This window comes from Anastrepha obliqua, chromosome 5 (assembly GCF_027943255.1).
Source record: "Anastrepha obliqua isolate idAnaObli1 chromosome 5, idAnaObli1_1.0, whole genome shotgun sequence".
Lineage (NCBI taxonomy): Eukaryota > Metazoa > Arthropoda > Insecta > Diptera > Tephritidae > Anastrepha > Anastrepha obliqua.
This window is the reverse complement of record NC_072896.1, coordinates 13,912,457-13,938,229: the sequence shown is the minus strand read 5'-3', so window position 1 is coordinate 13,938,229 and position 25,773 is coordinate 13,912,457. Positions and strand designations below refer to the sequence as shown.

Here is a 25,773-nt window from a genome sequence, read left to right as displayed (position 1 = left end):
GTTTATGCTCAAAATGGTTACTTATAACTGCATTTTGCTCACACAAATAAAACGTTTTAAGAAAAAGAATTATACCAGGTGTATAAGCTTAAATCCGCTGATTGCTCGTAGATGGCGTTAGTGAGCATATCAAGTTACCATAGAAATGCCATATTTTTTTTGCATGGGTTCGACACCTGTTTACATCAATCACTGCACATCATCAGTGATTTCATACAGCAACACACTTTTTTCCTTGCGTAATCATGTCTAATTTTGTGCCAAAAAAAGAGCATATGCGGGAAGCTCTACTTTTTTGCTTTAATTTGAAGAAATCGGCTGCCGAATCGCATCGAATGCTTGTGGAGGCCTATGGTGACAGTGCATTATCGGAAATAACTTGCAGAGACTGGTTTCGTCGGTTCAAAGGCGGCCATTTTGACTTGAGTGACAAGAAGCGTGAAAATCGGTCCAGAAAAGTTGAGGACCATGAATTGCAGGCTCTTTTAGATGAGGACGATACCCAATCGCAAAAAATGCTTGCCGAGCAGTTAGGTGTCACTCAACCAGCCATTTCCATGCGTTTACGTGCCATGGGAAAGGTCCAAAAAGTCGGAAAATGGGTACCCCATGAATTGAACGATAGACAGATGGAGCGACGCCAAAACACATGCGAAATCTTGCTGGCTAGGCATAAAAGAAAGTCGTTCCTGCATCTTGTGGTGACTAGCGATGAAAAGTGGATATACTTTGAGAATCCTAAACGAAAAAAATCATGGGTCGATCCCGGCCAACCATCAACTTCTTCATCAAGACCTAATCGCTTTGGACGCAAGACGATGCTGTGCGTTTGGTGGGATCAGCAGGGTGTCGTTTACTATGAGCTGTTGAAACCTGGTGAAACTGTTAATTCTCATCGCTACCACCAACAACTCATCAAATTGCGCCGTGCTTTGCGTGAAAAAAGGCCTCGTTATGAACAAAGACATGAGAAGCTGATTTTCCTCCACGACAACGCCCCATCGCACACGTCAAGAATGGTCCAAAACTACTTGGAGACAATCAATTGGGAGGTGCTACCTCATCCCGCTTATTCACCAGACCTGGCCCCTTCGGACTATCATCTGTTTTCATCGATGGGTCACGCGTTCGCCGAACAGCACTTCGATTCGTACGAAGACGTCCGGAAATGGCTTGACGAGTGGTTCGCCTCGAAAGATGAAGAATTCTTTTGGCGTGGTATACACAAATTGCCCGAGAGATGGGAAAAATGTATAGCTAGCGAGGGCAAATACTTTGAATAAATTATTTTTTTGCTTTCTATAAAAAAATGGGTTTTTTTTTACTAAAAAACAGCGGATTTAAGCTTATACACCTGGTACATTCGGTTCTACGTTACCGGAATGACCCGGACTTACATCCGGCAAAGGACCTGTCACTCCAGCAGCATTCTCGAGTGTTCCAAGACGGGCTTAATCCAACAAAAGTTGTACGCCGAAGCACTTTAAAGCAACTGTGCCACTAGTGAAACTTCAAACAGTCAATTCTGAGTGGAACACAACCATTTGTTTGCAAGAAGTTTTCGGGCAATTAAGGAAATCCAACCGCATCAGATGAATCAGCCTTCTCCAAGAAAATGCGTGATCTCCTTATCGGCTTCCAGAAATATATTATAGTTTTAATGGGTCATCCGTCTTACAGCTCTAATTTGGCACCTAATGATATTTTTTGTTCCCTAACATCAAAAAACTAAAATGTGCGGTCAACATTTTTCAACGCCTGCATCCTTTAAACAGCTCGTTTTGGAGGCATTCACTTCTGAGTGGCAAAAGTACTTGCGATAAGAACATTTTGAAAAACAATAAAGCCATTTGTATTATTATTTTATTGTGTTTTCATTATTTGGCGCAAAATACAAAAGGCAACCTTCGTAGCCCCAGTAAAAAATTAATGGAGGTTTCGTTTTAGAAAAGCGGTTTTCCGTGGCATAGTGCAAAGTGATTTCTTCTGAAACAGATCTAGCAACCATTTCGCTACCTGCAAAACTCCACCACCAAAGTAAGAACATTCCATCATATCAAGACAAAAAATTTGTTGCAAACCTTTCAATACAACTTTTATATACATATATTCATCCAGAATTTTTAAAAAATCAATTTTTTTACAGATTATTATTCTTTAGAGTTTTAGGTGTATTTCTGTGGAAGTCGATTGTAAAAATTCCCCATAGATACAAACTTACTATCCTGCGCGAGGTTGATGTGCGCAGGTAGCTGTCCTTTGTTTGAGGGACTTGGAAAGTTTAAACTCGTTTTTCTCTCGAAACTACTTTTTCCGGCACGGTCTGCATGATAACTCATACAGTTTTTAATATTTTTTCATGCGGTTTGCTTTTTAAACATTCTATAGTCTGTCGAGCTGGATTTTTGATATTTTTATTAAAAAATTTTATAAACATAATTAAAGTGTGACATTTATGACAGACTATAACTAGTTTTACAAGAATTTTTATTCAATTTTACAATTTTTTTTTTTTACTTTTTACAGATCCATCAACATTTCAAGGAGAAATGATGTAGACCGTGGAGCAACTTTTTTTCAATGTAATTTGGGTCAGGTGATTTTTTATATTCTTAATTAAAATAAAATGTTCTATAAAGTTTAATTACTAATAAACAATGTATAAACTTTTTTTTTATTTATTTCTATTGTTATCTAAAAACAGTTTTTGTTATTCTAAAAACAGTTTTTCGTTTAGCGCATTTTTGGCGCTGCTGGACGTACAGGTATGTAACCGCTTAAGTTAATAAACTACGTTTTTTTACTTTGAATATTATTAAATTCCCTAACAAACATCAAAATATATGTAAACATAAATAAGGCATCCATTATGATAAACTGTAAGCACGATTTAAAATATTTATTTAATTGTTTATACCAAAAAAAGTAAAGTCTAACTAACTAAATTAATAACGTCTGTATTTAACATCCATTAACGGTTGCAGAATTGTCATATTATACGCCACGTGAATACAGATGTATAAATTAAAGAACAGAGTTCAGAAAATTGTTTATTTTTATTGCAAAATATTAGAAAAATTTTCCGCCATAAAAAATAGCTAAGTATGCATGCAAATTGGCAAGCTGCTTGGCTAATTAAAAATTAACTTATTCCTTAGTGGTAGCAGAGGTGATTTCATTGCGATGCAGTTTCGCAATGACATGCCTTTTAATTCCATATAATCAATAGCGAAGCTTTGTTGCTTTAAGTGGTACCGTAGACAAATGTATGAACATCATGCATGTGTATGTGTGTATAAAGAGAAGGAGAAAATAGTTTCATTGCAAAAAGGGGGAGGTTCGGCTTAACGAGTGCAGTCTCATTTTCGCACATATCGAAAAAATACATTTGGATACAAACGTACATAAAGCGTCGCACAAAATATTTATAATGGACTGGTGCATATTATTGACACTCACTAAGCGAAATAACTAAATGGGACACTGAACAAAACTTTCTTTTTTATAATAAAATAATCAGAGAGGTTAATCTTTTTAGCTTTCGGCATAAGGGAAGAATAAAATATGTTAAAGGATTTGTATGAGCCTTTTATTGTAAAAATTGAATTACTTTCAAACGCGTAACAGTAGTAAAATCTCCAGTTAAGCACAGGCATCAATAATAATGGATCACAAGAGTACGGCATCCGTAAAAATATTTCTGGCTCTGGATGTAACAATTGATTAAAAAATAAAAAAAATTCCATTATTACGTGAAGGTTAGGTTGCCACTCTCTAAAAAAATGTAGAGGGGCCATTAGGCCTGGAGACCCATTGTGGTAACACTGGTTTGGGCATAAGTCTCCCGCTCTAATTTCCGATTTAGTGAAACCACTTTTTGTTGTTTTTGTTGTAGCAGCAAAAACATTCCCCATACATGTATGAGGAGTGTTGCTCGAATAGTCGAACAGTCCTTGGCCGGATATAAATCCCTGTCGTTTCGGTTACGCAGAACCAACTGTCATGGGAACGTGAAAGCATTTTGTCTCTTTGATAAATGTTGAAAAATTGTGGATGGTTACAGATTCCAAATCTACGCTGTCCAGCATCAGAGTTTAGACAGCAAGAGCAAGACTTGCAAGTTTGGCAAAAGCACGTGACTGAAAAAGTTTTCAACACTCTCCCCCTCCCCCTCCCGTTTTTCTTGTTGTTGTAGCAGCATAAACATTCCCCATATTTACATACGGGGAATGCTGCTGGAGTGACAGTTCTTGGCCGGATATAAATCCGGGCCGTTTCAGTAACGTAGAACCGACTGTCCTCCTCGTTCCGGCTGCTGCAACAGAAATCATTGTAGCCCATACACATACGCTTTCCCTGTATTCGCTTTAGGCAGTGCCCGATGATGATGCCAACCACTGGACTAATAAAAGTCTTTATTCATCAACATAATTTCCATCATGAACAACGCAATAATTCCAGCGCTTCTCTAGCATTTCAATACCACTTTTGCGCGAGCGTAGAATGATTTATCTTTTGCCTCAAAATACCCCTCAGTATTGCTCTTCATTCGAGCAAAATTTCTTGCCGTCAAGCATTTTTTCTTGGGTCTGCGGACAGCCAGTAGTTGATGGGAGCCAAATCTGGCGAATACGGTGGATGTGGGAGCAATTATTAAAAATAACTTATTTTTGGCAATAGTGACACCCTCAATGCCAATCCTTCTATTACCTATTTCTCACTATTTTCCACATTTATTGGATCAAACCCTTGGGTTGATATTTGGTGACTTCAGTTGATTAGAATTGCAAAACAAAAATAAAGTAATAAAAACAAAACACACCATCCGCTCCTAGGACAAACAAGTGCATGACGTGCCTCAGACGTCAAAAGTACCCAAAGGGTTAAGGTGGGGTAACTGAGCTGGCCATTTCTTCAGTTACCAACCGATTTCTTACTAGGTTTGCGGTGTGCTTCGGGCCTTTATCCTATTGGAACAACCATGAAAGTGGCATATTACACTCTTCATGGCGAAGCATTGCACTTTCAAGAATATTTTTAAATCGTTCCATTATGTTGTTTATTCGGTGCAGGTGTGCAGTGGCAAATCCCTACGCCATGCTTAAGTGCACCTGTACAATAAGACGGATCTCTAATTTTCTGTAATCTTATTTCGTGGTTGGTCGTCATTTCATCAGAATATTTCAAATTAAATTTGGATTCATAAGCAAATAGTAGAGTGGTTGTTATTGTTGAGAGTGGTCCTGCACTTCACTGACCAATTAATAAATTCTGAACAAATTAAAACGTTTTAGTTCAATTTTTCGTGAAATAAATGGGTTTTTAACTGCTCTGCGCCTAAATGTTTGATAATAATTGAAATCGTTTACGATTATAAAGTTATTATTATTAGTTCCAAATGTTTTGTCCGCCACTGTATGTATACATATGTATGTACAGTGGTGGCCTTATAATTAGAAACGAGATAGCAGCATTTGATTTTACTAGTACAATTTTAAAATTTATTCCACATAATTTTTTTTTATTAGAAATAATACAAAAACAAGTAGTCTTTCAGTTTAACATAAAAAATGTTCACCATTACTGCAATCCTAAAAAAAAAATAAACTTAATACTAAAAACAAATTCATCTTGGTCAAATAATTAGAAACGACAAGGAAAACATAAAAATATCTTCAAAAAGTTCAACAAAATTAGCATAATTTTAATATTTTGTGGGATAACCCTTATTTTGTATAACATTTTGCAGTCTTCTCGGCAAGCTTTGTATTAAATTTTGGCATCTTTCAACAGATATGCTCTCCCAGCATCGCTGCACCAATTGAAACAATTCATTATTATTTCTCGGACTTTTGTCCTTGAGATCTCGTTTCATAATTGCCCATAAGTTCTCAATTGGGTTGAGATCATGACTTTGCGGTGGTCAGTCCAAAACATCAATATTTTGATCCCAAAGTCAACGCTTTACTAACCGTGAAGTGTGCTTTGGATCATTGTCATGTTGGAAAATGTAGTGAACCGGCATGTTCTCAAAGGAATATGGTTCCATTACATTTTCCAGAATGGTTTTATATTGATGTTGGTCCATGATTCAGTCAATGCGCACAATTGGGCCCACGCCACGCCAAGAAAATGCTCCCCAGACCATAATAGATCCGGCACCGTGTTTCACTGTTTTCACAGTATACCTGGGGTCCAAAGCTTTGCCTGGAGGACGCCTCACGCCTTCCATCAGATTGGAATAAATTGAATTTCGATTCGTCACTCCAGAGAACTCTATTCCAGAATCTCGAATCTTTTTTGAGCATTTCCTTAAAAAATCGTAACCGCTTCATAATATTTTTTTTTGACACATGCGGTGTTTTTTTGTGCGATGCACCCACGTAGTCCCGCCTCTTTAAGCGCCTTCTTATCGTCCGAGCGGAGACTTCTACGTTTAATTGCTCTGCAACTTCGGCTTTTATATCATGCGAAGACATAAAAGGGTTGGTCTTGCTGGTCCTACAAATATGCCTATCATCCGTTGGAGTTGTTTTTCGAGGTCTAGGCTTCCTGGCTGGGGTTTCAAAGTTCCTCGTTTTTTTATACAAATGAATTGCTCCTTTTTGGAGCAGCCAAACCTTTGTGCGATTGCCGACATTGAAATTTTTTCCTTTTTGTAACACTGTACAATTAGCTCCCTCAATTTCGGGGAGCATGACTTTTTCTTACCCATTCTAACAATTGAGATGAACTAAAATTAGAAAAGCTAATCTATGGATTTTTTTCAGTATACTTACTTTAACACTACCTCCAAGATAAATATAGAAAATTTAAGAAAAAACTGCGCGTTTCTAATTTTGTGGCCAGCCAAGAAACACAATCAGAGAAACAATGTGAATTTTTTCAGGAATCAACCATCAAATATGAACGTGTTTTTCTAACTACAATGTTCATCGCCTATTCTAAGAATAACGGTGCTCATAATTCACAGTGCACGTCTTCCAAAAATATGCACATCGTTTCTAATTATAAGGCCACCACTGTATGTGCATATGTACATGAAATCAGTGTTTGTTTAAATGCATAATCGTGGGCGGATATGATTTACTTGAAAATTATGCTTATAGAATTCACAGTACACTCGACTTTCTACATCAACAAGCGGATATAAACTAAACCAAATATGTATGTATGTACATATGTATGTATATAGCATGAAATAGGAAGAAATCTTTGAGATACACCGCAACCAAAAAAACAAACCTTAGCACAGTGTCCCGCTCGCAATAAATAAAATAAAAAAATATATGTATATACTTATATATGTATGTATAGCACCGACACTAATTATCTTTAACGTTCACAAAAAGGAATTCACATCATTAGCAAAGTGGTCGCGGAAAAGCTGATAAAAAATATGTATATGTCGTATCTCAACCGGAAAACAGCAAACAAGTGCAAATAGGTTAAAATCGCACTTGAAGTCTTAAACACGTTTAAAAGAATTTAAAACATTTTGTATGGAGAATGGCATATGAAGTGCTATCATTTCACATGTTTTGCCAACTCGGAACATCTCATGTCTTATCAAAGCATAGCGGAACCACTGACGTATTATGTAGTATGTATTTGTACATATGCATGTGCATTACCATCAAACTGGTAAATGACTAACTTCGCTTATTGTATGACTGACCCTGACTTGCTTTGCAAAAACAATCTGATAACTGGTGCGGTTTGCGCCATAGCAGCAATACCTATGCCAGAGCTAAGGTCAAGGACACATGCAAATGCAACAAATACATATTCTATTTTTTTTTTTATCTTTTACTGATACTCATGCTCTCAATTCGCTGATGGTCACGACAAACAATACACACACATGCATGCATACATAGGAGTACACATATGCACAAATAGTCAACTTTAGTTTACCAAAAAATAAAATTTTTAAATTTGTGATTGAAATTTGTTATTGTTAACAAGTAATAAAAGCGTCTCTTTCATGAATTCTGAGCAATTTTCCATTCTCATTTTATACTATCAGTAGCGCATTGAGAAGAATTTGTCTACAAGTGCACTCTAAAATGTGGCATACATTCTCATGCACACCCTCTGTTTAGAAATTTAGGTTATCAAACTCAAACCATTTCCAATGATTCCATAAAATGAAAGTATTGCGTAAGTGTACATTAAGAAATTCCTACACACAAATATATGTAGGCAAATGGAAAATTATGTATTACACACAATTTTCACTGTTTTATGAAAATACAAGAAAATCAAACTAATGGAGTGACTCACCATCCATCGCACCAGACGCGCACTTCTTTTTTCTCAACCGGAGGTTGGTCAGTTGTTTGCTGTTGCTGATCTTGACTTTGGCCGTTACTATTACTAGGCCCTTCGCCGGTCGCCACCTGGGCGTTGTTGATTCCATTGTGCAGCGCTTGACTCACTTTTTCACTCATTTTCTTGTCTTTCTTTCTTTTTTTACCGAATGCAACAGCCGCTTTTCACACTAATTGATTTTTCGATTTCTGCAAGAATTTTCTTTTTATTATAAAATCGCTTGTAGCTTTTCTTTCAGAGAATTTCTTCCGCCTTCTATAATCGTATTTTCTTGTCGAAACAAGTTAACAACAATTCTTATTGTAATATATACTTTGACTTGCACAATGTTGTACGAATACGAAAAAACACAACCGCACAACTTAAGAACTGTGAAAGAATTATTTATACTTGACCACTTTTATTTTATATATGCCAAAACGCGCAACTACTTCGTCAATTGTTTGCTGAGTAATTTATTTAAACCTTTTTTATTGCCTTCCACTTTGTATCAAAATTCAGTGGAAAAGCACACTGGCGCAACAACAAGAAACACGTTGAAGTGGTTCTCATAAGGAAAAAAAAGAAACAAGAAACACATATGTCACCTTTTTTGAGTATAAGCGTAGTAGAAATGTAAAGTACTAAAGAAACGATACCCTGTGCAACAGCTGACTTCGAGCTGAAAGGGCTGCCGCAGTACACATTTATTTTTGCCGGAAAAATATTATATAAATATATTAAATTTTGAAATATCCTTATAGAATATTGAATTCTATCATATTGGCAAAGATAGTTTTGAGGTGTGTAAGTGAACTAAGAAGAGTGTCAAAATAGTCAGTTTTCGTAAGCAAAAATTAAAAGTTAGGTTAGGTTGAACTAAAGTAACAATAAGCATAGGCCTCTAATTAGATAAAATAGTTATTATAATCAATAATAAGCACCCCAAATCCACCTTTTAGCTCAAAGAAGACTGAACACAATCATTCAAAGGACTGCAGTTGAAAAGGCCGTCTTGCGGAAATGCATAAATTTCTATATAATTACCATCACGAGCATATAAGATGCTGTTGCAAAAACTATTGTAAAAATAGCAATCTGGAACCAAGCCGGAGTGTTGATACCAGATGGAAGCAATAGTGGACAATTATGGAAGTTTTAGAAAAAAGAGGTTGTCTGTAAAGTCGGTTTACTGACGATAGTTTAACGTGATAACGTCATAAGAAAATACTGATTGAATGGTTGCATTTTTCAAAAGAAAATTTTAATTTTATTTGTTTGATAGATATTTTGTATGGATATAGAGAATGAGTTAACATTAACATAACATAATATACTTTAACATAACATAACATAATATAACATAACATAACATAATATAACATAACATAACATAACATAACATAACATAACATAACATAACATAACATAACATAACATAACATAACATAACATAACATGCTGTTCAAGCAAGGGAACGACGCATGAGCAAGATAACGACGCATTTTTTGGTGCGTGCAGCCGGCTACATAGAATTATAAAACGTTATCACGTCAAAAAATAATAATAACATTAAAACAATAGGTATTATTAACAAACTCGATTTTATTTTAAATTCTTCAAGTAAATCGAATTAATAATAATCAATAAGAAGGCATATGCAAATACAACAATGTCTCATTAATTTGGGTACCAGGACATGAGGGATATGACAGCAACGAAAAGGCAGACTTTCAAGCCAAAAAAGGGGCAGATGAAAATTTCAACGGGCCTAGTCCCATGTTTGGATTTAACAAAAACAGCCTAAAACAAAAAGTAAAATACTGGACCAAAACTCTATTAGAGCAGCATTGGAACAACGTAGAGGGTCTTAGACACTCCAAAAAGTTCCTAAGTTTCAACGCTAAAAGAGCTAACATGACCCTCACGTTAAACAAAAAGAGCATTCGCACTCTCACAGGCGCCCTCACGGGTCACTTCACCTGCACTTACATAAATTAGGCATAACTAACACCAGCACAAGTTCATGCTTACAGATGAAGACTTTCAATCACTCCCTCAGAAGGAGCTGGTACAATTCATAAGCATACTTAACAGTCAATAGACAGCATACGGTGCACAATAGATCAATATGGTCGCAGTGCTAAAGGCCCATACCTTAACCCTTTACTACCATTCCCCATTAACCATTACTCCAATTATGTCTACAAACCTATTTTCTTTGCCAGCATCCATTTTATTTAGTTTTTACTTTGTTTTTACACGCGTAAAAATAATGATCTATTACACAGAAAACACAGAGTTATATGTCAAATGTATGGTTAATATCTAGGATTATTTTAAATCCTCATATTTTGAGAGAGAAATTTTGTATGGGGCTTTTGACGTGATAACGTCTTATAATTCGATTTAACAGGCTGCACGCACGAAAAAATGTGTCGTTACCTTGCTCATTAGTGTTACCTTGCTCATTGCCGTTACCTTGCTCATTTGTCGTTACCTTGCTCATTGCCGTTACCTTGAATGAACGACAAAGCAAACAAAGCAAACGAACGGCAACGTTCGACATCTTGTTCTCTCCTACTTAAGTGAGCGTATATATGTATGTATATGCGCATATGTACATATATAAATTCACGTATTTGTATTTGCATATGCCTTCTTATTGATTATTATTAATTCGATTTACTTGAAGAATTTAAAATAAAACCGAGTTTGTTAATAATACCTATTGTTTTAATGTTATTATTATTTTTTGACGTGATAACGTCTTATAATTCTATGTAGCCGGCTGCACGCACCAAAAAATGCGTCGTTATCTTGCTCATGCGTCGTTACCTTGCTTGAACAGCATGTTATGTTATGTTATGATATGTTATGTTAAGTTATGTTATGTTATGTTATGTTATGTTATGCTATGCTATGTTATGTTATGTTATGTTATGTTATGTTATGTTATGTTATGTTATGTTATGTTATGTTATGTTATGTTATGTTATGTTATGTTATGTTATGTTATGTTATGTTATGTTATGTTATGTTATGTTATGTTATGTTATGTTATGTTATGTTATGTTATGTTATGTTATGCTATGCTATGTTATGTTATGTTATGTTATGTTATGTTATGTTATGTTATGTTATGTTGTGTTATGTTATGTTATGTTATGTTATGTTATGTTATGTTATGTTATGTTATGTTATGTTATGTTATGTTATGTTATGTTATGTTATGTTATGTTATGTTATGTTATGTTATGTTATGTTATGTTATGTTATGTTATGTTATGTTATGTTATGTTATGTTATGTTATGTTATGTTATGTTATGTTATGTTATGTTATGTTATGTTAATGTTACCTCATTCTCTATATCCATACAAAATATCTATCAAACAAATAAAATTAAAATTTTCTTTTGAAAAATGCAACCATTCAATCAGTATTTTCTTATGACGTTATCACGTTAAACTATCGTCAGTAAACCGACTTTACAGACAACCTCTTTTTTAATTACGGATTGGGAGTTAAGCACGAAAAAGTAGATCATCTACTTATATGTGAACGTATTATAAGGTAGCAATTTTGTAAATAGGCAACAGACAAATTGTGGTTTGAAAAGTTTGAGAATCCACTGTGCCACAGACTTGTATTTATATGCGAACAGGGTTGCATTTGGTCTGGTTTGCTGGGCAACCCTCTTTAATAAATATTTGTGTGTTGCTAGCTCCCCGCTGCAGGTTTTGTCATCTTGGTACAAGCAATTTTTAGTAGCTCATGTGAAATTAATGCGATTTGTAGTATTTTTATGGTGTGCGGTGACTTTGAAAATAATTGATTGCACCAACAAGTGCGAAACACAAATGAACTTAGCTCGCGCTGAAATAACAGCGTAAGCAACTTGTAGAGCGACAACGAGCACAGCCCATGTTATAAGCAATTACTTGTTCAGTTGTTCAGTTTTACTTATTTAACAATAAATGATTTGCTTTAATTAGCCACACGGCATACTTGTACTTTATTCAAGTGGTTTTATGTAATTTACGCTTAATCTGAAACAAGGGATTTTATAAACAATTTGTGAAAAATGACGTCTCCGCAAGATGTACGACAACGTAAAGTGAGTAAAAGTAAAATAAAATTCTCCGTTTAACTAACCACTAGCTAGAATTTCAGTCAAATTGTGTACGCTAAGAAAAGACCTAGAAGTTATTAGGTGAAATGTAAGATAAACAGGTTTTACCGGCTTTCTTCGGATTGAGATAAACAACTGCAAAATTTCGTACTTTCACAAATAGTATTAATAGTTCATAAGGGTATTCAAGTTAGTCGTTAAGCTGAGCTGCATTAGTCTATTTATTAAAATCGCTTAAATTTAGTTTAGAATACTCTCTTGGGAATTACACACAATAAAATAAATTTATATTTTTTTATAATAATATTCGATAAAATCTCCTAATCTACGCATTATTGTGTAGGTTATTTAACAACGAGTGTTCATATTTTCATTGCAAGTGATTACGGTACCCATTCCAACAATAAAGTGTAATTTAGTGTCTGATTAAAAAATTGGCTTTTCTATATATAACTTCTCAATTTGTTGCCAAGTTTAATGACACTAATGTTGTAGCAAACATTATAGTGGGTATTGTTGAAGCGGCAAAAAAAACTAATTAAATAAATGAGATAAGTAAGGACGTTTTATTGTAACCAGAAAGAACATTCCGAATAACTAATGGGGGATTTCTGATCTCTAACTGATATAAATCCGTATCGTTCTTCTAATGTTAACCCGACTGTCGAGGAAAAGTAAATAAGCGCACCATTTCCATTGTATTTAAGGCTAAATCATTTGTATCTTTAGCTGCAAGTACAAACAGTGCACTAACTGTATGAGCGCGTTCATACAGGATCATGTTTTTTTTAGCAACAGGGCACCTCATAACTTTTGTAAGAGGGGAAGACGAGTAAAGAAGAAGAGCACTGAGTTGCTCAAACCACTAAAACATTGCAAGCAACGAAGTTGCCCTCTGAGAACGATACGCAGAGAACCAAAAGAGAATTCGCAAAGTTGAGGCAACAAAAGTTTCCATGCATGAACAAGGTCTAAGTGCACATTTGCTTGAAATGTGTTCTACAGAAAGATTCTGAAGATAAGCGAAATGGAAAAGTAAGCAAACAGCATTTTTTAAATAAGTCATTTTAAAAGACGCGTGGCGGAGGAAAATTACATATTTTGGCCACATTATTCAGCGGACGAATATGAAATATTGCAAATAGTAATTCCAGATCGATGGTTGCAGAGGAACCTGTAGAAATATGACATATTTAAAGAACGATAAAATAACAATAGACTAAAAGCAATCGGCAATGCACAAGTTTCAGGTAGGTAGGTAGGTGAAATGGTTGAAGTACCAATCTGGCACTCGCAAAGTAGCACTGAAGCGCCGTTTCGATTCCATTATGAGATCTCCAACAGGCAGATAACTACATCCAGCCAGAGCTGTTGATGTAATGGAGTAGATTGATTGGATTTCAGTTGGCGCACTGTCTCAGGCTGTGGAAGAAAGGAGCACCCAGTAACCTTAATCGTCAAACCCGGACATTTACAATTTCGATACTTTTGCTACCCATATGAGTATCTCCTTTTATATTCCATAAGGTTCTGTCTCGACATTATTCGTGTTATCGTTTCTATTTTTCCTCACTATTTCTTTGTGCTGTGTCATTTAGTATTGGTATCTATACATTTATTTTATCGCAATCTATTCAAACACTTCAGACGGCATTCATTTGTTTTTACTTCTGTGAAAATTTTTGCAGCGTCATCTGCGTGCTATAACCGCAATTGCTTGCGGGATTGCCCAATTCGATAACGATACAAATTTGGATCGTCGAAAAGTAAGATATGGAGTTATTTAACCAAGATTGACCTGTATGAGGGGCCTTTATTGGCGAATTTTGCTGTAAGTAAAAAAGTTGCGGGTCGTTGACAACATAAGGACATTTTTTAGTGTTTTATGTTGCAACAGTTTACAACGACAATTTCACGAAGTCTGTTTGGCTAGTTTTCCAGTAAATATTATCCAGCAACAAAATTCTTTCGGAATTGCCATCTGACCTTTCTCAAAAAGAAAAATATTCCAATTAGTAAACGAACAGAAAACCCATAAAGACTTGCAAGTTATATGGTTAGCTGATAGTTTTACATTGAAAATTAAAAGTTAAATAAAAAAAGTGGTTGTCTGTAAAGTCGGTTTACTGACGATAGTTTAACGTGACAATTTTAATTTTATTTAATTGATAGATATTTTGTATGGATATAGAGGAGGAGGTAAATGGAATTGCAATGGAATAGGTCAAGTTACATTTACACAAACGTGAACAATTACGAAACATTGGTCAAATTCATGAAATATATGTTCAATTTCGAGTGTGCATCAGAAGTTAATAAGTCAACAACACTAAGAGGCACCATCCTCGATTTGACTTTTTCAAGACACATTACACTCGAAACACCCCCTTTCATTTCCTACTTTGCCTATCATCGTCCTATTCTCAACAGAGAAATGGTTCATTACCATGCACACAGGAAGAAGGCATATGCAAATACAAATATGTGAATTTATATACATATGCGCATATACATACATATATATGCTCACTCAAGTAGGAGAGAGCCAGATGTCGAACGTTGCCGAACGCAGGGCCGATTGTGCTCTTTGTCGTTCATTTCGCGCTTTCGCTTGCAGTTCAAGCAAGGTAACGGCCATTGAGCAAGATAACGCCGATTGAGCAAGATAACGACACATTTTTTCGTGCGTGCAGCCGGCTAAATCGAATTATAAGACATTATCACGTCAAAAGATGGAAAATTCAGAAATGCTGGAGAAAGTATCTTTATCCAGGCGCCATCTGTATAGTCCAACGTAGATTTACTTACTTCTTCCATATCCAAATTCATTAATTAAATTATCTGATTAGCTCAGATTATAACCAGCCGTGTTCGATCAGCTTGCTGGTACAAAGTTTTAAGTTTCCCCTCAAAATGAAATGTCACTTTGTTCTCTCAATTTCTCCTACTTTTCTCAAGATTTATGTCGTGCGAACGCCAAAAGTTCAATTTTATGAACCCAACTAATGTCGGCGTAAATTAAATTAATTCCTATGCATTTCGGTGGATTCACTTCGAAAACCACTACCATTTCTTTAATTTATTAATTTAATTTAACTAAATTAATATTGCCAAAAAATGTTTCTCAAAATTTTATTTTTATATTTGGAAGCATCAAGATATCACACGACGCCGAGCCCGGACAATGAATTCATTAATTTTTTCAACAGATTGTGATTTTGCATAATGATGCAAAAAGTACCGGCACAGATCATCTTTTTTCTACATATTCAACAGGTTTTCGAAAACAGTTTTAAGGCTTGCATGGTTTATGGGTCATACTCAAAGAACCTAGGCGACTACATATAAGGTGATACCAAATTATGAAACACAAAGAAAAGACGTTACCAGTCTCGTTTCCACGACAGTCGGTTCTACGTTACCGAAACGACCCGGATTTATATCCGGCCAAGGACTGTCACTCCAGCAGCATTCCCCGTATGTAAATATGGGGAATGTTTATGCTGCTTTGTGCTGCTACAACAACGTTATCTGTCTGAAAAGTTAAACTTTCTACCAACTTCAGTCATTAATGTTACCTTTGAAACGCCGTGCGTATGAAACACAATGTGCATATATATATACATACATATGTACAGCTGTTGTCAGCTAATTAGAAACGCTCCCTTTTGATAAACGCTTGATGAACATAATATTAAACTGTTTAAATTTACCGTTATTTTTTCTCTTAAAATCATTTGATTTGCTTTTGTTACTCTATTTACTACCCAATGCGCCTAGTTTTGTAGTTGTGAAATTGAAGTACCGTTAATATTATCCAACGCAGTGCATGGGTTGCTTAGTTCAAGGAAGTCAACTGAGACGAGTAATTAGAAACAGTTGTTCAATGGAAGCATATTCGGCAAGTTGTGTTATTTTAATAGTAATATAATCGACTTTTTGGTATGTATATATTTTAAATTGGTTATTTAAAAGCAACTGAAATATTCGTCTTCAAGATGTGTAATGGGAAAAAGCAGCAGCTGTACACCTGCCCTGCGGAGCTCCATTTTTGACCTTTGTAAAGCTGGAAAGTCGTACAGTGAAATTTCTAAGCAAGGCAAATGCTAAAAAAAAATGGTTTTTAACGCCTTAAAGCATATCCAACTTTTTAAGACTGTTGACAATGTTCCACGTAAGAAAAGACCCCGGAAAACTTCAGCAGAAACTGACCGCAAGATAGCAATCATCTCCAAAAGAGACCCAAAAAAGACTTCCACTGACTTCCAACGGGAAATTCAGGATCAATATAATTTCGAAATATCCAAGAGGACAATTGCTCGTCGTCTGGTCGTATCTGGACTGCATGGCAGAGCAGCACGCAAGAAGCCCCTTCTAACCAAGATACAAAGGATACGGCGAGTAGTCTTTGCCAGATCCCATTGGTCATGGACTCGAAATCAATGGAAATATATCGTTTGGAGCGATAAAACCAAGATAAGTCGCATACGCCTAGATGGTAGAAGGTATGTTCGACGGCCAATCAACCAAGAATTCAATCCTCGCTACGTTTCACGGGTAGTCAAGCATTGTGGAGGATCAATCATGGTGTGGGGATGTCTCTGGTGGAATGGTGTTGGCCCAATCCATAGGATTGATGGAATTTTAAATAAGGAAAAATACATCGATATACTCAAAAATGTAATTTTGCCGTGGGCTGAGGAAAATTTGCCTGTTATATGGAAGTTTCAACAGGAAAATTATCCAAAGCACACGGCGAAGTTGACGAAAAAGTTTTTCGACGAAAATTTCATCAATGTTTTGGAATGGCCATCATCCAGTCCGGACTTAAACCCAATAGAGCATCTCTGGGATGACGTTAAAAAAGCCGTGAGTGCCAAAAATTATCCCAAATATAAATGTCCTTTTTGCCGAAGTAAAAACGGCATGGCAAGCAATACCTGTGGCGCGCAATCGATGTGAGGCAGTATTGAAGCAAAAGGTTTATGGAGCCAAATACTAACATAATCTTTATGTAGATCTGATAATACATTACTGTTTCTAATTAGTTGCCCTATCCAAATCGTGCATTTCACATGCTTTAAAAAAATATATATATATATTTAATAAAGAATTTCGATTAAATTGTTCTCCACTAGTTTTTAAGTTTATCATATGTTTAAATAAAATTGGCAAAAAGTTATGAAAATACGTGTTTAAAAGGAAAATGGAAAATTTATTTTGAAATAAGTGTCGTTTCTAATTAGCTGTCAACAGTTGTATATGTAACTTAAGCTGGAGAAAACCAGGCACATCTTTTATCTAATCTTAAATGAATGTACTTAGGTAAATGAAAAAATGTCAAAAATCTCAAAATAATCAAAAAGATGTTTAAGTAAGTAAGAAAGTATGTTTTATGCTAAACAAATATAAAAAAAAAATGTCTACTGAAATCAAAAGATACGATTCCGAATTTCTATTGAAATCAAAAGATACGATTCCAAAATTCTACTGAAATCAAAAGATACGATTCGAAATTGAAGATCTCTTGACCATTGTACAGATCCATATGCAAGAAAAAACACTCTAAGCTGGTCGTCAAAAAATGCCCACAGCTGAGATCAGCTGATTTAAAAAAGCTCATAGTTTCATAAAAAAATTATTAATTTTCATAGAAAATCGAATCCAAAAATGTCGTACGAAATTAAATATTTCTGTATAAAAAAGCATTTTTATAGCTAAGAAATATATTAAAAATATTTGCTATTGTAATTTTTTTTTATGTAATACATACAAATTTTAATTTGGCATAGCAACTCCGCCAATACCTCAAGCAAAAAGACCAAGCATCACTGTACAGAAAAATAACTAAAAACACTCTTATTTTTCCTTTTTTTTTTTGATAGGCATCCTAGGTATGCGATAGAGTGAGTGCTTGTCATTGCACAGATCCATTAGTACAAACCCACTCAGCTGGAAAAAAACGATAAATATCTATGCATTCTCGCTGAATTCAAGCTGGCTTTGTGAAAAGGTGATACAGTACAAGGTTTGGCCTTCCAAAGCAAAGTTTGGCTATTACGTCATAGGGGTTTTGTTCGCTAATTTCGCGCGCATTTTTACTCTTTTTCAATCAGTCGTTGATCAGACCACTTTGTTAAGATACAACAACGATGTAACATTGAACAGTGGGTGCGTTAATTTTTTCGTACATAACCAGTTTGTTTCCAACCTCTGTCGTTAATAAACCATTGTCATAAACTGTTACGTCAGCAAATCAGCTGATTCATTCAAAGTCGCTGAGAGCCCAGGAACAATTTGATGTTGTATTCTGTAGACCCTGTATCATACCAAATAAAGAGCAGAGAACTAAAGAACATGCCGCAGCCTTTGATCGAAGCTATAACTTTTTTCTTTTTCGAATTCATTTTGTAGAGGACATACAAAATAATATACTTAATTTAATCTTTTTGCAACTTATCACGACATGATAAAAATTATCAACGAGCTGTTGCTATATATAAGTATATTTCAAGACTATTGTGTGTTATTATCTATGAGCGGGAGATTTACTATGAAGAAAACGCAAGTCATACCTAATGAGTCATTGCATTGTTTTTGTTATAAATAAAAGACTATGTAAACTGTCTGAAGACGTGAATGATCAGATCGCCGAAGCTCAAAAATTTTGCCTGGAGAACTTTTTTTTTTTTTGTTTTTGTTTTTTAAGAAACGCGCGTTTAGTCTTTACAATTGAAAAATTATTTTAAATTCAGCAAACTAATAAAAATGAAGTGCCGCATGTTAAATTGTGAAATCATGAATGATAACAAAAAAAACCTCTAAATGCATTTTTTTGCGTTTTTTTGCTGATAACGCTGTGTCAAGGAAGTGTTTGTGTGTATAATTTCTTGAGCTTGGCAGTTTCCATTGCTTTCGCTCACTCTTCCTCACGTTGTCTGCTTTCTCTTCACAAGCAAGTAATCTTTCTTCCTTTTGTTTATTTGAAGAGATGACGTCAGGGCGAGTTCGGAAACGAAATGAAAACTTGCATTTTATCAATTTTAGGAAACTGTTTTGTTAAATTACTTTTAAGACCTACATGAAATTGAGGTCAGCCAATTAATATAATACTTATGGCATATTTTCCAGGCAGAAGCAAAATCATTGGCTTAAATCTTTGAGTAGTACAAAAATATCGTCGCCTAAGGTGTAGCAAATGCAATCACAGCATGATAATTTTTATTTACATATATATAATTGGCGCGTGCACCCTTTTAGGGTGTTTGGCCGCACTCCTCCTCCTATTTGTGACGTGCGTCTTGATGTTGTTCCACAAATGGAGAGACCTATAGTTTCGAGCCGACTCCGAACGGCAGATGGTTTTTTATGAGGAACTTTTCCATGGCAGAAATACACTCGGAGGTTTGCCATTGCCTGCCGAGGGCAATCGCTATTATTTTTAGTCGTGAGAATATTTGTATTTCCTTTCTCTCGATATGACCTTGTATGAATTCGTTTAAGTTATAGATTTTTGCCCAACAAGAGGAATCAGGCTATACACAATCATTGTATACATCCATAAGTAAAAACACTTACAGCTGGTTGTCAAAAAATGCTCACAGCTAAGATCAGCTGATTGCAAAACGCTCTGTTATCTAACATAATTGCATAAAAAATTATTAAATTTCAAAGAAAATCGTATCCGAAAGTCTAAAAACTGGCGTAAAAATGCAAGTACTTATAAGTATAAGTACTCAATAAAAAGCTTTATTTTAGCTAAGAAAAATATTTGTTATTGTAAATTTTCCTAGTCAAAGATATTATTTTTTATTTTTTGTTGTGGATATTCCACTCTTTTTAATGTTATCACAAAAATTCTAATTTGTTATAGCAACCCCACCAATACGCTCAAACAAAGAGACCGTGCACTCACACCATCACACACTTGACTGCCTGTCAAACTCACACCAAGGGTGCTTGTCAAAGTATAGTGGTTTTACTTGTAAATTTGTACAATGTACACAATAGAGCTTACCCTTTCTTATGCCTCACATATTTCACCCGTCTCACATTAAAGACGCTTTGACCCAAGGCGAATTTATTACAGGTGACAGCAAACACATATAAGTAAAACCCTACATGTATTTGTTGTTGCGTTTGGTCCAAGCATCACGTCAAAATCAGTAATCAAATGTAAACATACGAATGTAAACATACCAATACATACAAACAAAGCATATCATTTTGACGTAAGCCATACCTGCGGCGAAAAATTCAGCTGGGTGAATGCTGTCACCTTAATAAATCCACCTTGCTTTGACCCAACCAAAGAGGAGAGCACGCGCTTTCTCAGATTTAAAAAGCTATAGAACATTTTTTGTGCGGACTCAAGCAATAAAATCATGAAAATATTCAAGCTGTCAGTAGCTCTACAAAAATTGTTTCCATAGCTGAGTCGGAATGCTGCCGGAATAATTCGAAATTCTATCTACCAAAATATAGCTTAAATTAAATTGATTTTTTTTTTGTTACCTTATTTTTAATTTTTTTATTTATTTTACCTAAGTAGTTTATTGGTGCCAGCACTCACCGACGTAAACGCAGGCCCCTGTCAGCTGAAATGAAGAAATTAATGAAAGCCCCATGTAAATGAAAAATTACCACCTTTCCGTTCCGTAGTATCGTAGATTTTATCGTGGAATTTTGGAAATTTCCGTAGAATCGTGTCAACTGATTGCTCTCTCACTTTACAGTGTTGCCAAACAGTACATTTCGAAATCATTTACAAAATAAACTTTAAAAAATTTCAATTTTTATTAAAATAACTTAAAAACAATGTTGAATAATGTGAGTTATAGGTAAATGAACTACAAGGTGGCGCAAAAGTAACCTTGCGATGTTTTTTGGCTGTAATTAAAAAAAAAAATGAAAAACTTTGATTCTTGTGGATTATTTTTATTTGGTCTTTTAACTTTTTTTACATCAAGTCGAGAATATGATGTCATGTAAATGGCCGCCGCCATAGTTGATTGCCATTTGAGCCCTTTTTATGGCATTTTCCATCACTTTGGTCAAAACTTCCGGCGATAGGTCCTCACATTCTTGACGGATATTGTCTTTAAGAGCTGCAAGAGTCTGAGGCTTGTTGACATAAGCCCGCGACTTCAAAAAGCCCCACAAAAAGAAGTCTGGAGCGGTCAAATCAGGCGATCTTGCTGGCCAGTGCAAATCGCCAAAACGGGAGATTAGGCGCCCGGGAAATGAATCCTTCAGCATATCGGTTGTGGCACGTGCAGTGTGTGCGTTGCATCGTCCTGTTGGAACCACATGTTTTCCAATCCCAATTCATCAAGTTGCGGCAAAAAGAACTCGTTGATCATTGCTCTGTAGCGCTCACCATTCACAGTAACCGTTTGGCCCGCGGTCCGATGACTCCTCCAGCGAAAACAGCACACCATACAGTGACTTTGAGCGGGTGTAACGGCTCTTCGTGGGTTACACGCGGATTTTCAGTGCCCCAGAAGCGTAAATTTTGCTTATTTACGTACCCGCTAAGATGGAAATGGGCGCCTCATCACTCATGATTATTTTTGATGAAAAATCATCTTCCTCTTGGTGGTGATTAAGGATGGCTTGAGCGTATGTTAGACGCGATTGGCGGGCAGCAGCTAACAGCTGATGCACCGTCTGGACTTTGTACGGAAACATCTTCAAGTCTTGTACTGAAATTCGCTGTAAAGACCGTCGACTGATACCAATTTGCGTGGCACGTCGTCTGGTCGATGTCGACGGCGCTTCCATGACATCCTCGGCTACAGCAGCAATATTCTCTGCAGAACGGCTACTCCGGTGTCTGCCACGCCTGGCAGCATCTCGTGTTGTGCCAGTCTCTTCGAGGCGAGCGGCTAAACGTCGCAGTGTTTCACCAGTAGGCGTTGGACGGCGAGGAAATCTGCGACGAAATTCACGTTGTGCCAAAGTCACCGACCGACTATTGGTCAAATAAATAGTCAGCAATATTCCGCGTTCTGGAGCAGTGTAGTGTAACATTGTTTATTAACGTGTATTTCGCATGTGTTTACTACACAAATGTCAAAACAGAACTGACATTAGGGGCCAATCGCAAAATTTATAGCATTTTCTGATAGGAGGATTACTTTAGCGCCACCTGTTATTTGCATTTGTTGGTTTTTAGCTTTGCTTTATTATACAATTAAAAATTGTAACTGATAACGCGGATGCGTGTAAAAGCATGTAAGCAAAAATATCAATGGCAACATTTTGTACATACAACCAAACACAAACACACACAAACCGATGTATTGTGTAAATATGTAACTAAAAGAACGCAGTTGTTCTCTACGGGACAAACGTTGATGAGTGTGAGCATTTTATTTCTTATTAAATTTTTATTTCACTCACTGCCAAAGTGTGCCCACTATAAGGGAACGCTGCGAGAACGGAACGTAAGTTTTTAACGTATACAGAGAACGTATAATCAACTTTCTCTGGCGTCTATGACCACTTTGTCTTTAAAATGAACAGCTGGTTTTCGATATTAGATTCCCTTATGTTTTTAATGCCGCACTTCATCTGTGACAACAATTTTTTTTACCCAATAACGGCCGCATATACAGATGAAAATTTTGGCAAAAGCCGATAGTTTTATTTAAGCGGTCCTAATTCACTTAAAAGTAGATGAAAACTTTGTGCAAAATGTTTAACTGAGATATGTAAAGTTAAAGACGAGCCACACAATGAAATTTGAGTATCAGTTGGTAAGTCGTAAAGCTTTTAAGGAATATTTAGGGAACATTTGTTACATGCATAGGTGAAGCATAGAGATTAATGAAATGTGAATTGTTTTATTTTTAATTACAACAGTTGAACTTAAACGATGATCAGGCAGGTGGCGCTGCGCCTAGTCGGCGCAAATCTTCCTCGCCAAACGGTGCGTCGAAAGGTTTACCTAGAGGATTAAAGCTTTCGTTCCTGTGTCTGGTTCTATCGGCAACGTTGCTACTGTTCTTTTTCGGTAAGTAAACCGCATACACACACACATTTACGTTCAATATGCATGTGTTTAATCGGCAAAATGCAACTAAAATCTACTACACACTCAGGCGTTTATATGGATTCCACCAGCCCGTTCTTAGTGCGCTTGGCATCGAAACTGGGTTATACACGCAATCAATTTGCGGTCATCATCGATGCGGGTTCGACTGGTAGCCGTGTGTTGGCTTACAAATTCGATAGAAGTTTTATTGGTATGTAAAAAAGAAATTTATGCATTTTCTTACCATTGTTTTTTATGACCTCAAAAATAATTAACTTTTGTTTTCAAGATAATAAGCTGGTCTTGTCTGAGGAACTCTTCAAAGAACGCAAACCTGGCCTATCGTCGTTCGCCGAGAATCCAGCAAAAGGCGCACATTCCATTAAATTGCTACTTGATGACGCTAAAGCATTTATACCCAAAGAGAAATGGGCGTCGACGCCACTTGTACTCAAAGCCACAGCTGGTCTGCGGCTTCTGCCACAACACAAAGCTGAAAATCTCTTAAATGCCGTGCGTGAACTTTTTGCGAAGTCAGAATTTAGCGTCGAGCCAGATGCAATTGAAATTATGGATGGCACCGATGAAGGCATTTTCTCATGGTTCACAGTGAACTTTTTGCTAGGTCGCCTATCGAAAACAAATCAAGCTGCTGCGCTCGACTTGGGCGGTGGCAGCACACAAGTAACCTATGCGCCAACCGACCCCGATCAGTTACCGCTCTACGAGAAATACATGCACGAGGTAAACACACTGAACCGGAAAATCGATGTATTTACACACAGCTACTTGGGGTTGGGCTTGATGGCGGCGCGTCACTCTGTATTTACAAAGGGCTACAACAAGGATGTGAATAATGTGGAAACAGTGTGTGTAAATCCAATAATAAATAATCGCACGTGGACTTACTCGAATGTGGAATATCAAATTAGGTAAGTTGCGTAAATACAAAAAAAAAAAATAAATGAGAATTGAATGTAGAAGAATTTTGAGTAGAATTTTTCTATACGATATTTAATTTACAGCGGCAAACCAAATACGAAATCAACAACAGAAGAACCAGTTGTGGACTTTGAACAGTGTTTGGAAGCAGTTAAAACGCAAGTTCTACCGCTAGTTAAGCCAAAGCCATTCACCTTGAAACAACACACCGTAGCTGCATTCAGCTATTACTTTGAACGCGCAATAGAATCCGGGCTTATTGATCCTTTCCAAGGCGGTGAGATCACAGTGGCTGCCTACCGCAAGAAGGCAGAAGAGGTGTGCAGCATTGCGAATGACGAACAACCTTTCATGTGCTTCGATTTGACGTTTATTTCCGTGTTGCTGCGCGAAGGATTTGGGCTAGGTGATAGTAAGAAGATAAAGGTAACTATTTAGAAAAATTTAAACTTAATAACTGAAGCTAATTAACATTATTTACAGCTTTACAAAAAAATTGATGGTCATGAAATTTCATGGGCGCTGGGATGTGCTTATAACGTATTGACTAGCGATGAGAAATATAATTCCTAACTCTTAAAAATCTATACGAGTAACAATAATGAAACACAAAAAACAGAAACAAAAAAAACAACACGCAACGCATCCAACAAAGTATACAAATTTGTATGTAGGAATATAATATATAATATTTGTAGCATAAAAATTAAAAGTGCTTTGTAGGTATAGTAAAACAAAAAACACAAATATTTGGCCTGATTGGCATAGAGGCGACGCCCGATTTGGCAATCAAGTCGACACTTGCTTATACTCGTGGCTGGAGCGTCGGTGGTGATAGGAGTCGATTATCAACAACGACTTGTCGCTAACAATGATATTTTAACTAAATGCCTTGGTGCCTTACAAACTAAAATAATTTGTCTTCAATTTTAATTCAACAACATAGGGAAGTGTTTATAGTTTGGCGTTTGAAAATAATCTTTTGGCGCATAATATGGATGTGTGTTATGGGATTATTTCACTATTAATTTACGAACATATCAGCTTTAAACACTATGTGTTTATTTTAAGTTTGTGAATGTAAAATTTATTTTTGTTTCTTAAAAAGTATTGTATCACGCTTTAATATATACTCACGTATGTATACATATGCCTATGTACATATATAAATTAGACAACAATCTTTTGAGAGAGATCGAGATTTCTAAATTGTTTGAATTGTGTAAATAAAAAAATAATTGTCATTTATTACAAACAATGCGCAGATGTATATAAATACTTTCTTTTTCCCTGTAGTTTATTAATAAGAATTCACTTAGTAAAAAAATAAATGAAATTGAAAATTA

General features: G+C 35.9%; 2 protein-coding genes across 4 annotated transcripts in view; one reads left to right on the top strand and one right to left on the bottom strand.

The window, feature by feature from the left end:
* LOC129247030 (ethanolamine-phosphate cytidylyltransferase) overlaps positions 1-8,852 on the bottom strand; it is a 45,342-nt gene extending 36,490 nt beyond the window's left edge. Inside the window, exon 1 of one of the 2 annotated variants that reach the window (XM_054885892.1) lies at positions 8,287-8,852. In XM_054885892.1, the coding sequence (XP_054741867.1) occupies positions 8,287-8,453 (167 nt within the window). In that variant the 5' untranslated portion in view covers positions 8,454-8,852. The remainder of the gene's footprint in view (positions 1-8,286) is intronic. The other variant, XM_054885893.1, reaches the window with a different exon arrangement.
* A 3,223-nt stretch (positions 8,853-12,075) lies between these two features.
* LOC129248005 (nucleoside diphosphate phosphatase ENTPD5) lies at positions 12,076-25,061 on the top strand. 2 transcript variants are annotated; one of them, XM_054887401.1, is made up of 6 exons: positions 12,076-12,432; positions 23,314-23,464; positions 23,553-23,696; positions 23,775-24,417; positions 24,511-24,853; positions 24,911-25,061. In XM_054887401.1, the coding sequence occupies exons 1-6, from the start codon at positions 12,400-12,402 to the stop codon at positions 24,998-25,000; spliced, it is 1,404 nt and encodes a 467-aa protein (XP_054743376.1). In that variant the 5' UTR covers positions 12,076-12,399; the 3' UTR covers positions 25,001-25,061. The 2 variants fall into 2 exon arrangements, with proteins under 2 accessions (XP_054743376.1, XP_054743377.1); XM_054887402.1 differs by lacking the exon at positions 12,076-12,432 and adding an exon at positions 22,989-23,207.
* Positions 25,062-25,773: the final 712 nt, after the last annotated feature.